Source organism: Anopheles merus, chromosome 2R, assembly GCF_017562075.2.
Source record: "Anopheles merus strain MAF chromosome 2R, AmerM5.1, whole genome shotgun sequence".
Lineage (NCBI taxonomy): Eukaryota > Metazoa > Arthropoda > Insecta > Diptera > Culicidae > Anopheles > Anopheles merus.
This window is the reverse complement of record NC_054082.1, coordinates 24,723,311-24,738,506: the sequence shown is the minus strand read 5'-3', so window position 1 is coordinate 24,738,506 and position 15,196 is coordinate 24,723,311. Positions and strand designations below refer to the sequence as shown.

At 49.7% G+C, this 15,196-nt stretch overlaps 1 protein-coding gene across 5 annotated transcripts in view; it reads right to left on the bottom strand.

Annotated features, from left to right (window-relative positions):
• Positions 1–994: 994 nt before the first annotated feature.
• LOC121589334 (ATP-binding cassette sub-family G member 8) overlaps positions 995–15,196 on the bottom strand; it is a 31,744-nt gene continuing 17,542 nt past the window's right edge. For 4 of the 5 annotated variants that reach the window (XM_041908158.1, XM_041908155.1, XM_041908156.1 and 1 more), the window contains exons 3-9: positions 6,253–6,453; positions 4,234–4,599; positions 2,528–3,745; positions 2,306–2,449; positions 1,970–2,229; positions 1,621–1,901; positions 995–1,541 (exon numbers count right to left, since the gene is read on the bottom strand). In XM_041908158.1, the coding sequence (XP_041764092.1) occupies positions 1,296–1,541; positions 1,621–1,901; positions 1,970–2,229; positions 2,306–2,449; positions 2,528–3,745; positions 4,234–4,599; positions 6,253–6,431 (2,694 nt within the window). In that variant the 5' untranslated portion in view covers positions 6,432–6,453 and the 3' untranslated portion in view covers positions 995–1,295. The remainder of the gene's footprint in view (positions 1,542–1,620; positions 1,902–1,969; positions 2,230–2,305; positions 2,450–2,527; positions 3,746–4,233; positions 4,600–6,252; positions 6,454–15,196) is intronic. The other variant, XR_006004297.1, reaches the window with a different exon arrangement.

Sequence of the window (15,196 nt, the reverse complement as noted above, 5' to 3'; positions counted from 1 at the left end):
TCGTATTGGTAAAAGGTTTTTTTATGAGCCTATTGACAGCCAACAAGCATTTTTTATCATTTAAGTGCTTGTGTGTGGCTCAACTTTAAAAAAAAAACAAAGGAACTTTAATGTAAAAAAAAAGTTCAATTATCGATCTATCAGGAGCAATCGCTATTAACTAAAGTAAATTAAATAACTTGAAATTAAATAACCTTAAATTTAAATGAAGGGATGTTGTAACAGATTGCAACTTTGCAACAGATTAGAAGTAAGTAGAACAAAAAATCTGTTAATCGATGAATTTTGCAACGCACTTACGATCGTTTTTAATCGATCGATCATCGGAAACCATTTTGGTAGCGGATCTCAGCTATCACGAGGCACTGTATCTCGAGCTGGTCTGCCTGCTTAGCTTGTAAGAATGATAGATCCAATTGCCCCGCTTGTACTTGTATTTGATGATATACAGAGGTTCTGTACGAGACTCAGAGGACTACCACCAGTAGGATGTTATGAAGATCAGCTCCTCTAGAGAAATATTGGGAACATCTAGCAATGTCAGCACAACGTGCTCAACCGTCACCAGACCAACAAAGAATAAGAAGAAGAAGAAGAAGAAGAAGAAGAATAAGAAGAAGAAAAAGAAGAAGAAGAAGAAGAATAAAAAGAAGAAAAAGAAATGTCATCAACTAACAGAACAGAACTAACAACCTCGAGGTATTGTTTCCCTCGTACATCATTGTCGTTTAATTTAAAAGAAATGTTACTCATTCAATTTCTATCCGTTGTCTAATGCATGTATCCTACTTTGCCGCTGCCCTCCCAAATCGTCCTAAATGCCACGCGTACGCTAGCACGTAACACGAACCAGTTGCGTAGATATGCTGGCCCCTAACTGCTACTCCCACTATCTGCATGTCATCTATGTTAGAACCATTAAAATCGATCTCTTCTACTTAGCTAACAGCTGCTCGTCGTTCCTATGCACTAGCTTACCAGTCGGTTACAACTGGCTGGCTGTATATGTATGTATGTAAAAAGAAAACTGCTACCTTGATTATTTCGCTAAAAATAGAAAACATCATAATACACATAATGAAAGGACGGAAGCGAAACATACCACCTAATCTGGACGGTTGTGTTATACGGGAAGCTCCATCGCCGTGCACCGACCGTTTCGTATGCGGAAATGGATCGAAAGGGTCGTATCAGGGGGGAAATGATAATTAGGAATAAAATTAACTAGCACTTTTACATCCTGCAGGCTTAGGTCTAATGCTTCAACGGGGGCTCCCTCTCTAACGGCCTTGCCATTACACGCGCTTCCCGGAACGGCCCGTGCTCTTCTTTCGCATCAACGACTGGCAGTTCAGCAGGAAGACGAACATGGTAAGGGCGAAGAACACGATGCAGGTCAGCAGCAGTCCCAGCACGGTCGAGGTGTACATGTCGGCCGCATCCAGGACGTGATCGCGCGGCAGCAGCTGATGGTCGGCCAGCACGAAGGTACCGTTCGGTGGTGGACACGGCTGCTGCACGATAATCTCAGTGTACTGAACCTGGAATTGAGCGCAGAGGGGTGGTGGTTTTAGTGAGCCGTTAAGATCCTGATGGGCTGGAGCAGTCCTGTTTTCGTACCTGTTTGTTTCGACACTGTTGCTGGCTGGTGATGCTTGCGAGCGTTTCCGCACTGTACTCGTTTTCGGTCAGCAGCGGTGTGAGCCATTTCTGCGGCGCCACCAGCTCCATCCAGCGCAGATAGTCGGGCACGTTGGCGACGTGCACGGCAAAGCCACCGACGGCGGCCATCGTCAGCAGGACGAGCGTGGTCACTATCGAGGCGGTCACGCCGCACGGCACCAGGTGAGCGATGAACAGCACTATCGTTTGTATGGCCATTAGATAGAGCAGCATGTAGCCTGTGAAGATGATCGGAGGTTGGTTAGCCAACGAATAGAGCATCGTATGCACTGCAGTGTCCACTTACCCATGTACAAATAGATGCCGGTATCGTTGTTGGTGGTGTAGGAGTACAGTCCGGCCATGCTGTGTGCGGGCAGCAGGTACGCAAGCCATATGCACAGGCTCGGCATCACGCTCAGCGTGCTCTGAATGATCATGTACAGAAAGCGACCGTACAGGCCTAGCTTGAGGTCCTTCTCCGCGTGTCTACGATCCTCCTGTACGTCTCGTATCTGAAGAAGTAGTAGCGGCCAGAGTGCAACCATCATCATGCAATGGTGATAGCTGTGAGAATAAAAGATCTCGTCGTTAGCGATCTTCTCCTTTTAAGAGATCCTATAAAGCCTAAGACTCCACTCACCCAAGACGATCGTTCAGGTTCAGCTGGGGATCGGAAGCTGGAACATCCCAGAAGATACAGCCGATGAGGAGCGACAGAACGGCGGCAAGAATGAGCCGGCTAATCCAGGTCAGTAGCGATCCCGGCTGCTTGTACGTCATGTATCTGTAGAAAGAACATATCATAATTTATGTTTAGAGTCCCGCTTCCTCTACAGATCGTTCGACAAATGCCACCTCTTACCTCTTGGCTAGGGCGTTGATTTGACTGAAGAAACCGGCACTGCGCGTCGGCTCGGGCAGATTAGCAACGGGTGCCGCTAGCGGTGGTTCCGAGTTGACGTGATCCCACGAGTTGGCGAGTGATTCGATGCGCGCGGACGACTCGAGCAATGCCGCCGCCGAAAGATCGTCCAGGGTGACCAGATCCAGATAGTAGTCGGCGGGGTTCTTGAACGGCGGACACGGATACCCTAGCTGACCCATGTGCCGGGGTAGGTCGGCCCGGCTGCCCGAGTAAACGGTACGGCCGCCGGACAGCAGCAGCACGCCGGAACACATCGACAGGATCTCGAACGTGGGCGGCTGCAGCGTCATGATGACGATCCGGCCGGCACTGCACCACTGCCGCAGGTACTCCACCAGGAAGAAGGTGTCGAAGATGTCCATGTTGATGGTGGTCTGGTCGAGCAGCAGGATGGACGCCTGCGTCAGCAGCTGGCAGGCCACGTTCAGTCTTTGCTTTTCCGAGTGCGTCAGGCGCGATACGTTCGCCGAACGGACAGCAGTTAGGCCCAGGTCCTCGACCAGTATGTCGATGCGTTCCTTCAGGTCTGCTCGATCGTACGGGCCGCGCAGGGCGGCCGCAAATGATAGCGTGCTCTGGACGCTCATGCGCGGATCGAGCGGTGCGGCATCGAGCGCAGGGACGTACCCGCACAGCTGGCGCAGGATGCGCCTGTTTACCTGCTGTCCATTGACGAGAATCTCACCGGCCATACGCTGCCGCACACCGGCCAACGCTTCGACCAGTGCCGTGCCTTCGCGCTGTGCCGTCGCCATGATCGCGAACAGATCGCCCGCCTTCGCTTGGAGCGAAACGCCACGCAGCCCGGGAAGAACGTCCAGACAGTGCACCTGGATGTTGGGATACACCAGCCCGGCCATCGAGTGGCGCCGGCTCTGGGTGGCGTACATTGCTTCCTCCGGGTAGAGGCGCGTTTCGCCGTACGTCGGCGAATCGTCGTAGTCCCACTCGGCCAGCAGGTCCGCTTCGCTCTGGGAGCGCAGGTTGTGATGGCGCAGGTTCGTCGCGTACGGGTTGTAGACGTGTGTGCCGGCTATGCTGGCGCGGCTGTTCGCTTGCTTGAGGGCGGCCAGCGGTATGCCCTGGGCACGGGAGCTCGGCCGCGACGTGTTGGTGGCACCGATCGCTCGGAAATCGGACTCGCTGCGGTATTTTCTGCAATTCGAGAAGGAAGGAATTAGTGAGATGATTTGGTGAAGCGAAGACCTTAAATGAAATGTTGTTCTGGGCGACATTGTTTCCAAAAAGTTGTAGTTGGATTTGAAAGCAGATGCAGCTTTGTTGCTTGCCCATTTTCATACTTTTATTCAACAACGATGGCTAGTAGCTATGGTTCATTAGTTCTGATACTTTAGGTACAATTTCTGAACTTTCATTGAAACATGTGGGATTCAAATAATCATTACTTTGTAGAAACATATGGGATATAAACGTCAGGGACATCATGGATTTGATCCATATCACAACTCGGACTAGTTGTCAACAATAAGTCATCGTTAGCTGATCCACTTACAAACAATTCTGTAACATCGTTCCTTAGGTTCTTGCGATATTTCGGTCGAGTTTTGCAACAACACCAGGAGTTCAGCAAGTGTGCCAAAAGTAACAGAGCCGCTGCAAAACCCCATACCCTCACCACATACCTTAGATTAGCTGGCACACGACCGCGGTTCGTTTCGTTGTCGCTACTGTCGTAGCCGGACGAGCCGGGCCCGGGCCCAGTACTGTCCCGATATCCGCGATTCACCCGGCCCCGTCCGTTCGCTTTGGAGGAGGCCCGGCCCGGCCGCCCGTTCGCCATCGGTTGGCCACCGTTCGGGGGGAAGACGCGCGGCAGCCCGAACTTGAGGTAGGTGTACATGTTGCTGTTGATCGGGTTCTGTTTCGGGCCATAGCGCGGATGGTTGAGGATGGCTGTGTCTCGCTGATGGTACTGGGAGGCGTACGGTTTGGGCGATTTGTCCGACGAGCCGAGCGCCGAGTCGGCAAAGTCTGAGTTGAGGTTCTGGCTGTGATGGGGAGAATCGAAAACAAAAACGGTGCAAAAGATTAATTGAATTTGGCGATCATACACACACACACATATATAGGCAAGTGCATTATCATGCAAAGATTTGCATGCAAGTCACGCAACGTAAAGTACAATCAAGGTTCTAGTCATTGGAGCACGCTCTCGTAAAACCTTGCCAGCGCTGTCTACGGCAAATAATAAACAACCGGCCGGCTTAACACACTCACAATGCATTTTTACATTCCAACGGCGCAGCACTGCCTACGGGTATACCCTACAGACACACATACGCTCTGTCGGATTGCACAATGTCCGTTCCCTTTTGCGTCTGATGAGGCGTACATTAGGTTGGTACGTTGCACTTTAGCGTCAGTCTCCGCTGGCGGATAGGCTTTGTAGCATAGTTTTAGGTTTTAGGCGTCGATGCCTACCGCCCAAGGTCACACAGGTACTGGGTAAACGGTGGACCTAGCTGTGGGCGCTACAGCTGCTAGGGTAGGTCCCCGAATGCCGCGACGGAAATGCTTTCACGGGCTTGAAATTAGACTTGGCGTGGTTTTTCGTAGCGCACCGCACTGCTAAAGGCGTTGCAAACGCGCAAGGTTAGGCTGCCTGGGGTGGAGTATTTAAGAGACCATGCAACCCCCCTCGTTAGTGCCGTACGATTGCAACAATCGATCCCAACTATGGAGTCGAAGGTGACAATCTACAGCGGGTTGGGCCTGTTCTCCTTGCACGGGCCTCCCATAGAACTACGCCGAAACCGTTTTGCAATCGATCCGTTCAAGTTGCTTCACAAGAGACAAAGAGAGACATTCAAAGGCGTAAGAAAAGCCGTGCCCTTGCCGTTTTTTTCCCGCCCATCCAAAACACAGACTGCTGCAACCTTATTAGAAGTTTCGATGTAACTCGTTGAAAAAGGGTTTCGAACAAGCTCGTTCGGTATCCAGGTCAGCCAAACTGCTCACGAATCGATTAGGCTTACAGTGCGTACCGCACCTAGCCGGTGGCTTTTCTCACTCTCCCCCCCCCCTCCCCTTCGACCGGGCAACAAGTTCGGGAAAAGTGTAGCGTCATTAACACGCGCACACACGGGCACGTTTCGTGCGCGCCCCGATTTGCGCAATTCAATTTGATGCGATCCGGTGGTGGGCGCGCGCTTACGCCTGTTGGTATCATATGATCAGTTTTCCCGCTCGATTAACGATCATTCGGGCTGGGGTGAGTTGTTATTTTCTTGCCCAGGTGGAAAAGGGGTTTGGTTCGATCTAGGTGTCGGAAAGATGTAGCAATTGTGGGGCTATTGGTTTAATGCGTTTTTAAACACGTTTTTCTGTCTGTCATGTTATTCAGTTTGTTGGATGTGATTTTCGCTCTCTTTGTCCCTTTTTTCAATGTTGGGCATTTTTACAAGAAAGTTCAATTCAATTGAATCTTACGTTTGGCAACGCATAGCTCTCCTCCGGGAAAAGAACTACCTTGCCAAAACAAAGTCCCGATACAAATTAATTACGCGCGCTTACGGTTAATTGTCGGCCTAGAATTTAGCACACACACAGCGATGAGATTCACATCGCTTCGTTCCAGTTTTTTGTTTGCTTCATATTTCAACACCTCCATTCTATGCTGGCGGGTGTGAAGTGCCGCTTACCGATAGATGGACCACGCGTGCAGATCATCCGTTGCTCCGGGTGGTAGCGTGCCGTGCATACCGTGCGGCATCGAGTACCGTCGATCTTCGCGCTGCTGCTGGTGTTGCTGCTGCTGATGCTGCTGCTGCTGCTGGAGCTGCTGCTGCTGCTTGGCCGTACTCATTTTGCGCAGTTCCATACCATGCAGAACCGATGGGGGTCTGAAAGAGGGTGGAGAATAAGAACATACGAGGTAGATGATTAGAAGTAATTCAATACAAATGTGATAAAACTTCAATGTTTTATTTTTCACACACAACACACTCTGGTGTCATTTGAGACAAGACTTTAGCGCAGAATGGTTTCCCTAATAAGCTGTGCCACTGTGCCGCAGTTTCGTACAATTTTCCCAGCCATCATGTGCCTCCCTCTCCATGGGACACATTTGTCCATCACGGCGTAATGGGGGCTTCATCTCCGGTTCCGGTTCTCCGGAGAGCTTCGTCACCGCAAGAGCGTTTGACTAAATCACTCCGCCACTTCCACTAACGGGGGGTGGTGCCTGGGACCGCTCCCTTCGTTTTTTTTTTTGTTTGTAATGATCCGACACCCTTCCGGGCCATTCATTCGATCCATTAGGCGCAACGGAATGGACATTCCGTTCGGTTGATTTCATCATGACATTTCTTAGCGTACTGGCCCGCCCGCAAGCGGAGAAGCTGGGTGAGGTGCTTGCTTACGTTTGCTGTTTGCAGGACGCACAGATCACTTTTATACCACCAAAGTGTGCGCCTTTTTTTATTTCATCCATCGCTTATCAATAAATCATAAACTCGACCGGGGGTGCCGGGGTGGTGTTACGAAATGAACCTACACAGTGTTTGTGAGATTCCTTCGTTCGATCCGAGCTCCTTTCAGCTCAAACCCACAGTCGCACAGTTGCGCAATCGGGACTTCTCGAGGCTTACTCCGTGGTACCGTTGGGCACGTCGATGGGATGAGCGGTTTTGATTTTCGTTCCTCTGCCTCACCATCAACGAATAGATTGGCTGGTGGAAGGCGCTGTACCGAAAAGGAAAAACTCAAAACGTTTCCATTCCTTTTGGAATGCATTTTAAGCTGCATTTCGTGAGTTTGGTCGTGGGTTATGCTTCAATCAGTCCACACTGGACTGGACGTTCGACAATGGAGCCTGATGGACGGCTCCAGCTCTAGATGGGATTAGATCTTATCGCGTGGCGTGGAGTACAAGTAACGTACCGGGCTTAAAAATTGCACACACACACACACCACTCCGGCGAGTGTGTGCAGCGGTGCAGTAAATGCAAGATGCAGTTTGTGAGGGGGGCAAAAAGTCTTAGCAGAAAAAAGCACAATAGATCAAGGTTTACACATTGTCTCTACAAAGTTCTTTTTTTTTTGTGTTCAGCGTTGGTCTCCTCTTCTGGTACAAACCATCACATTTCTACACGTATGCAACCGTAGGCTCCACTTTCACCTGCATGGTTTGAAAGACTTTAGACATTCGTCTCCAAGAAACACTTTAAACTGAATAATTTTAAAGCTATTTACTTCGGGTGATATAAACGCGTTAGTTTAATCTTTTGACGTGACCATAAACAACACGGCTCCAACAAAACGGTGCACGTCAAAGGCCGGCTGATCCAGGCCTGATGAGTAAAACACACACCTTTCCAACGAATCCGTTTGCTGAGCTGTCACATAAACGCACGCATGACTGTTGCGTTTGTTGCATTTTGAGCCTCTCGTCCCATGCGCCTGCTAAACCGGCTGTGATTTCCCAGCTGCCCAAAACCCCCGTTGCAGATGACCCTGGCGAGAATCACGTACGACGGCATCCCCACGGTGCGCCACGCCAGCGACGCAGCACACCGAAAGCATCCGTTATCGTACCGACGCATGCTCGGCAGCGGTCGGATGAAGAAATTATGCCATTGCGTGCTGCCACAACCCGGGGATGCCACAATTTACACGCCTTATCACGTACAGTTATGAGTTGGCGCTGCGTGTGGACCACAACACCGTGGACGAAAGATGCCGTTAGAAAGATCCGCACACCAAACACACACACACACACACACACGCACAAGATGGACAGGGTGGGTTTGCCTGAAGATGGTGCAGCTTTTGCCCGGTGTGCGAGTGGTGAGAGGTGCAAGGGCTGTGTGGAAATGCGGAAGACACCATGCAGGGAGATGAAGCGACTCATGTCTTTCTCCCCTCCGCAAGTGGTCTTTGCTGTTCTGTGCATCACAACAGGCTACTGTAGAACGTACCAAAGCACCCTCGATGCTGCCCTCTTCACACTGCACGACACGTCATTTGCATTGTCCGTCAAAATGGCTTTCAACGGGTGTGTAACGTTACTTTTAAGCAGCCCAGGACAAAGTAAACCAATCTCAGGGGAGGGGGGGGGGTGGCTGAGTTGCAACAAATGTTAGCCGAGTAGGTGGGATGATTGTCCAGCGTGTTCCAGTGTGTTCACTTCACTTCCTAGCAGCCACAGAACACCCTGCACCTGGTCCGTTTGGTCCGTTAATTACATTCGTTTGTATTTTTTTTCTCTCTTTTTTTTCTCTCTCTCTCTCTTTCTCTCTCTCTCTCTATTCGATCCCGCAAATTCTGTGCTGCTTCTGCTTTCGATTTTAGAGCGGAGCCGGCGGATGAGATTGTGCTTTTTTGCTTATTGGAATCCACGGCAACCCCTAACGTCACTTTCACGTCGATCGCGCAAAGGTTCGCGCGGGGCCGGGCACCGGGTGAGGGTGTAAAAGAGGTAATTAGATGGGAAAGTGTGTCTATTGTTTTACAACACCCATCACCATCAGCTCCTTTTGCCACGAGCCATGTGGGATATGTGGTGAAGAGGCTGGGAGAGAATCTAGAGGCGAATGCAAGCGAATAACGATCGACCCGCGATCGATCGGTGGACGGGTGGAGGCGGTGAAGTGTCTTTGGAAATTGTTTTGAATAATGAAAGTGTCCAGCTAGGAGTTCAAGATTTTCTTATTAGAAAAGTGGCAAAGAGTGCTGAAACGCTAAAATATGCAAAATGTAACGCATTGCATCGTTAGCGCCCAAATGTATGCAAAGGTTTTATCAAAAGTAATGATTTTGTTAGCAGAAATTGATTTTTTTGTCGCATGAAAGCTTAAAAGCTAAAAAATCCTAACTTATTTCGTGAAATCGAATGTTCTCATATACCTACGATAAAAATTAGCTAAAATGAGAACAAAAAAGCTGATAATGTGTTTTCAAATGGTTACGGAAATGAATAACATTTCTAGTTCGCACAGTTTAGCTCATGAATTTCTAGGCTCTCGTTTTTACGCGTCTAACACACAGCAACACAACATTTCCAGCAGCGCTGCTTTTCCACCCAACTCGACCAAATGTGTCTTCGGTGCTCTCGGTGCATCATCATCATCATCATCACCCGGCAGCCCGTCCCGATGATCCGTCCCGATTCCAGGCGGTTGCGTTCCCTGGCCGCCTTGCCGGCGGTCCGGTTTTCGGTCGTCTTGATAAACGACGGGCAAACAGTGCGACCAGCAGCGTTCCAAACCACCGTGTGTCCATTTCCCCCAAGCGTAACACACTTTTCCCTTCCCTGCTTTGTCCCCGACCGCTTCCCCCCGCAGACCGCCGATCTCTGGTTGCTCGTCTAACGCTAATTGTAAATCCGTACACGGGTACGGGCCATCTCACCGGTTTGTTTTTTCTTCCCTATTGCCATACCGGTTTATGATGATTATTTGCCCTGCACTGGTGGTAGTGGCTGTTGCTGATTCTCTTCTACATTCCCGTTCCCGCGGGATCTTCTGCTTCCACCGGCACCGAACGCTCACCATAGCACCGTGATCGCCCAGTTTTCCTGACCATTCCCTCCTGCAAAAGGGTTGCATTTGCACAGCACGGGATGGCTCGCTTTGTGCTAGCGCTGCATTTGCGCCGTCTTTTACCATTTCGCGGCACGGACAGTCTGCTTGCAATGAGCGGACCATCGCTCCGTTCGCTTACCCAGTCACGCCGGGCTGAAGGTTTCTATTTACCATTTCTTTATTAATTTCAAGGTAAATGGTACGCTTCGATTTGTTTAAACCATCAAGGGTTTTGTGTTGTGCACAGACAATAAACACATCGCATACAATCATTGAAAGCCTGTCAGCTCGAACAGCCATTAATAATGTGATCAATCTCAGCATCACTTTCTCGCGTCCGAAAAAAAAAATGTCTCCAACAAAAGCCGACATAAATTTACCTCGCGAATCCTTTTGCCCCGCCCTCATCTGTCTGCCCAACTGCAGCACCAAACTCTTGCCGTACCAAAACTGCCAGGGAAAGTGTTACACACATTCCACCCCGGACGTGGCTGCCGCACGTTCGCGATTTTGTTTGTTTCCGAAAACTTTCATCACAAATATGTCTCCCCGCGCCGCTGTCCCTGTTGCTCGTTTGCATCCTTTTTTTTCTTTTCGCGCGTTGCTTCGTCACCCATGGTACAGCCCCATTCATCGTGGCGTGGCTCGCTGAATGTCATTCCCCAGCTATAGGAGTCTAAATTTGTCGCCCCTAAGGGCAAAAAGGCTCTCCCAGCACACGGAGACAGTGAATGTCCCAAGAGCCATAGCGCGTGTTTGTGTGTGTGTGTGCTGTGGTGCCGATTCAGGTGGTTATGATTGAGCATGGCATAAAAAGGGGCGTTGGTGCGCGTTGTCCATTTCGTGGCGGTGGCGATCATGAGCGAAATTGATGGAGTTTTGATGGGATGAAAGTGCTGTTTGTGTTGCGTTCGGTTTTCGGTTTTATCGGTGGACCTGTGGCGGGGGGCGGTGGTGCTTTCGGTGCGAGTGCGAGTGGTAGGGATAAGTAGGAAAAAGTTCGATCGAAGGTTAAGGTAAACAGGGGGTATGGAGAGTAAATTAATTTACAGTCGGGTTGCTAATTTCAAAGCAAAACAGGTTTTTAAAAGGCGAAACTCTAATCGGAAAAAGCAAATGGTGTGTTGAAATATGAAAGCAAAATTGGGCTCCTTACATGTGTATTGCTTTGTTTATATCCACACGATCAATTTATTTTTTGTTTGCTTAAACTTTAAGTTTTTTTGTTTTAAATTAATGAACATGATTTTCTGTACTATTTACTGTTTTATTACAAAGTTATGAATAATAAAACTTTCCATTTTCCAATACCACAACAGGCTTTAATAAATACTTGATTGTGCTAACGATCCCTTTTAACGAGCATTATTTTCACCTCTGCCCTCCAACGAGTACACAATTAGACCGATTAACTTTTCCTAATAAAAGCATGAAAATCTTTGAAAAATAGTTTTCGTCTTGCATTTCCATAATTTTCCGCCCCAAACGCTTTGTGATCAAATAGAAACGAAATCACCGCACCACAACGAACTGTCGAAACGGTTCATTAGCAATTCATTAGCCATTCCGAGCTCGCTTGAAACCCTTGGAAGTGTTCAAGTTCAGCAAGCGCAGGGCAGCCGGGTCGCTTTTCCCTTTTTGCCAGCTTCATTCACCTGTCGCCCTCGATGGCCCGAGGTCAATGTGGCTAGCGTAGTCCCCGGACGAGCCCGCACAAACGCCAAACACCAATATTTCCACTCCACTCGATCGTATCGAATTCCGGCGATGGCTCCCATCGGAACTGGATACCAGGGGAGCGTGGAGTTTTGGGTTTTGCTTTTCGATCGATCGATCGATCACCCATCGAAACCGTGCTTGTAACGGCTGTTTTCGAGGGCTGTGGAAAGAAATAAACCTTTTTTTCTATATTATTTAACGCTGGAATTTCCTATCCACCAAGTGGATGTGCTGGAACTGTTTCCTTTCCACGCTCGCAGACCCTACTCCCGCGTATGTACCGTATGGTGCCCGGGAAAGGGCAGTGGCCGATTGTACGGGCCGCCGTGCTAGCCGCAAGATCAGCTGCTGCAGTAGAAGGCGAGCTGCTTGAGCGAGCTGGCTGGCGACTAACGGGCCTGCTTTCATCAGCTCGTTTCGATTGGGAAGATGCTGCCCAAATTTCCCTGCCGTTTGCCGGTTCGGATCGGATGGTGAGCTTTTCGGAGGGGTTTGTTGTTGCGGTGCAGCACTCATTATATTCCAAGCCCTGCTTGTTTCTTTTCTATTTCAGTTCGAATTTCCGAATTCCGGCTCGTTAGCTGCCGGGAAGGGGAGGTGTTGATTATTTTAAATTCCAGTATGACCTACTAACACCGAGATTTTTTCGTTTCCCTCCCCCCCCGGCATCTACCCCCTTACCGAACCCCTTTGATTGACCTGAATCCGCCCGGGAGAGGGTTTTGGGTGGGTAGATAATCAAACATCTTTAGAAAAGCGGGTAAAACGGCTCCCCGCTAGAGAGCAAATCAACAAACCAACAAGGGTGCTGAAGTAATGCGATAACCTGGCTCAGTATTTAAATTACATCATCGCGCATAATGCCACGGAACTAATCGTCTCGCGGGGAGTTTGGCTAGGTGTGTTGGCTAACGCATAAAAGGGTTTTTTTAGTTGTTGTGTGACTGCGCGATACGGTGGTGATACGAGCGAAAGAAAGCACACTTTTGAATCGCAGGAAGCACAGTCTAAATGCGTTGCGTTGAGTATGTAAGTCGTCTCACGTAAGGTGTCATAATAAAAGTAAATGACACGGCCCCCGTACTCCTACTGCTTGCGGGCAGCCCCACTGCATTATGGAAATCACGTGTAAAGGTGAGAAAAGCGCAGCAGTGGAAAGCAAATTAGTCACAGGTACGTCGTAACGTCCGTTTGCCGTTCGATGTGCGCGTACGCGGACGGCTACGTACGCAATACGCGAGACGAAATGCGAAGCCACGTCCGTTACCACTTTCCTTGCAACACATCTTCCAACACCCTTCGCTCCGCCTTCGCACAGTGTGTGTCACAGCGCGCAGATGCGCCGAAACAGACCCCGAAAACGGAAATTGGCTTCAAAGCGGTGGCCTCGTTTCAATCGAGCGGCCCGCTGCAAAGGGCTCCCACTGTCCAGTTGTCGCATCGCAGCGCCCACGGTGAGGCAACCGAGACTTCCTACCGACCCGCGCTACGGCATTTTCTTACGCGCGTAGCGAATCGTCAATCGACGTCGTCCGATTGTCCGTGACCTGCGCAGGCCGGGGGACTATTGACGATTGGAGGGGAGGGGAGGGGGATGCTTGACCCCAAAAAGTAGGGTGGCCCTTTCCCTCCCCTGCGATGGGCGTACGCGCGTAGCCGTCCGCATCAAGCTTCGAGCGCAAATGCATACACCCGAACGAAAGACTTCACTGTGCGGTACGGCGACGAACCGCGCCGGTTCGTGTTTTGTGACGCCCATTTTTGTTTTTCTCTCTGCTTAAAAAAAAAACGCTTTCGGAAGGGCAATTCAGCCGCCCTGTGTGAACCTTCTAATCAATTCGCGCACCGACCGTAGACCGTTCGCGCACCCTGCTTGGTCCATCCCGCTTTCGCTGCCGCGCCTGTGCCAAGGGTGCGGACACCGAAATTGCACCTTGAAACAATGGCCCAAGGGTGCACGCGTGTGTGCGGGAAATGTTCATAAAGGCGTGCGGTGGAGAAGAGCGATATCCAACCGCCAATGAATGTATGGATGAGCCCGAGACGCTAAACTTTTCCAAAACTTCTCAAACAAACCGGCAATAAAACTCGCCAGCCCGATTCAAATCGGTTAAACGATTCATTGAGCTTAGGGACAGGGGGGGATGGAAGATGGCAAAGGGCAATAAAGTGTGCAATCATCACGCACCGCATCTCACGCTGGGAAGTGCATCCCCAAATTTCGGTGAAAGACGAGAGCGAGAGTGGTGACAAATCTGGAGCATGGGAAACCAACCTGCCACGGCATGCCGAACCGAGCCGAGCCGCGCAGGGAAAGTTGCGTGGGAGCAAAGCATTGGCAGTCTGGGTAGGGTAGTGTCGACACGCGGCCACCTTTCGGCTGAGCCCTGAGAAAGCCACACAACACCAGCAGACACACCTACCTTACCTTAGGGCGCTTACTTTGTGGGTAATTAGTTTAAATAAAGATATTTGACAAACGCTGGTGCACTGTGCACCCGTAATTGAGCGCTCAGTCGAACAGCTTTTGCGGGAGTGCGTGGTCGGTACTAGAGGCAAAGGGTGGCAGAGGTTGACTTAATAACACGCTGGCGCAAATGAAATGAACGCTTTCGTGTCGCACACGCGCACACGGGTACGGGAAAAAGGGTGTTAATGCGTCGCGATAATGTTTTTTCTGATTTTTATGATTTGCTCGGTTTCACTTATGGATGTGAAGAAGAAGAAAAACAAAAGCTAATTTAAGCTTTCTTTTAATGGAATTAAGCTTTAATTATAGTACAGTGAAGTGTCTGCTAATAACCTTCAAAGTTATGAGAGTCACCTTCGTCGTGCATATGTTTCAGCCCCTTCAATTGTATCTTAAATTCTATTTTTAAACACAACGCGAGACACAAACCCCCTAACAAAGGGCTATAAAATTAAATTCTAAGCAACGCGTCAACCTTGGCCCGCCCTGCGTAAACAATAGCTCACCCGAATATAACCCCAACCCGGAATGCACATGCAGACAGACAGCACAACAAAGGCAAGGTCTTCCTGCTGGTCAACTTCCTGCAACACATCTGTGCGGGGTTTGTGCTTGTGTGCGTCTGATTTTGTATATTTTGTCCGTTTCAATTAACCTGCAGTTCTGTAACATTGAGAGAAGCTTTTTCCTCTGCATTTATGGGATCGGTTTTCGGTTGGTTTGATGTGGCCGCTTTGTGTGAAATGCTTTCATTTTTAGTCGATCAATACGTTGAATGATGTTGCGCCAACCACACCTTTCGGGCATACTGATCACATTACAAAGCCGTTCGATCTGCTCCAATCGATTTGCAAACGATGGCTGAGGGTGAAT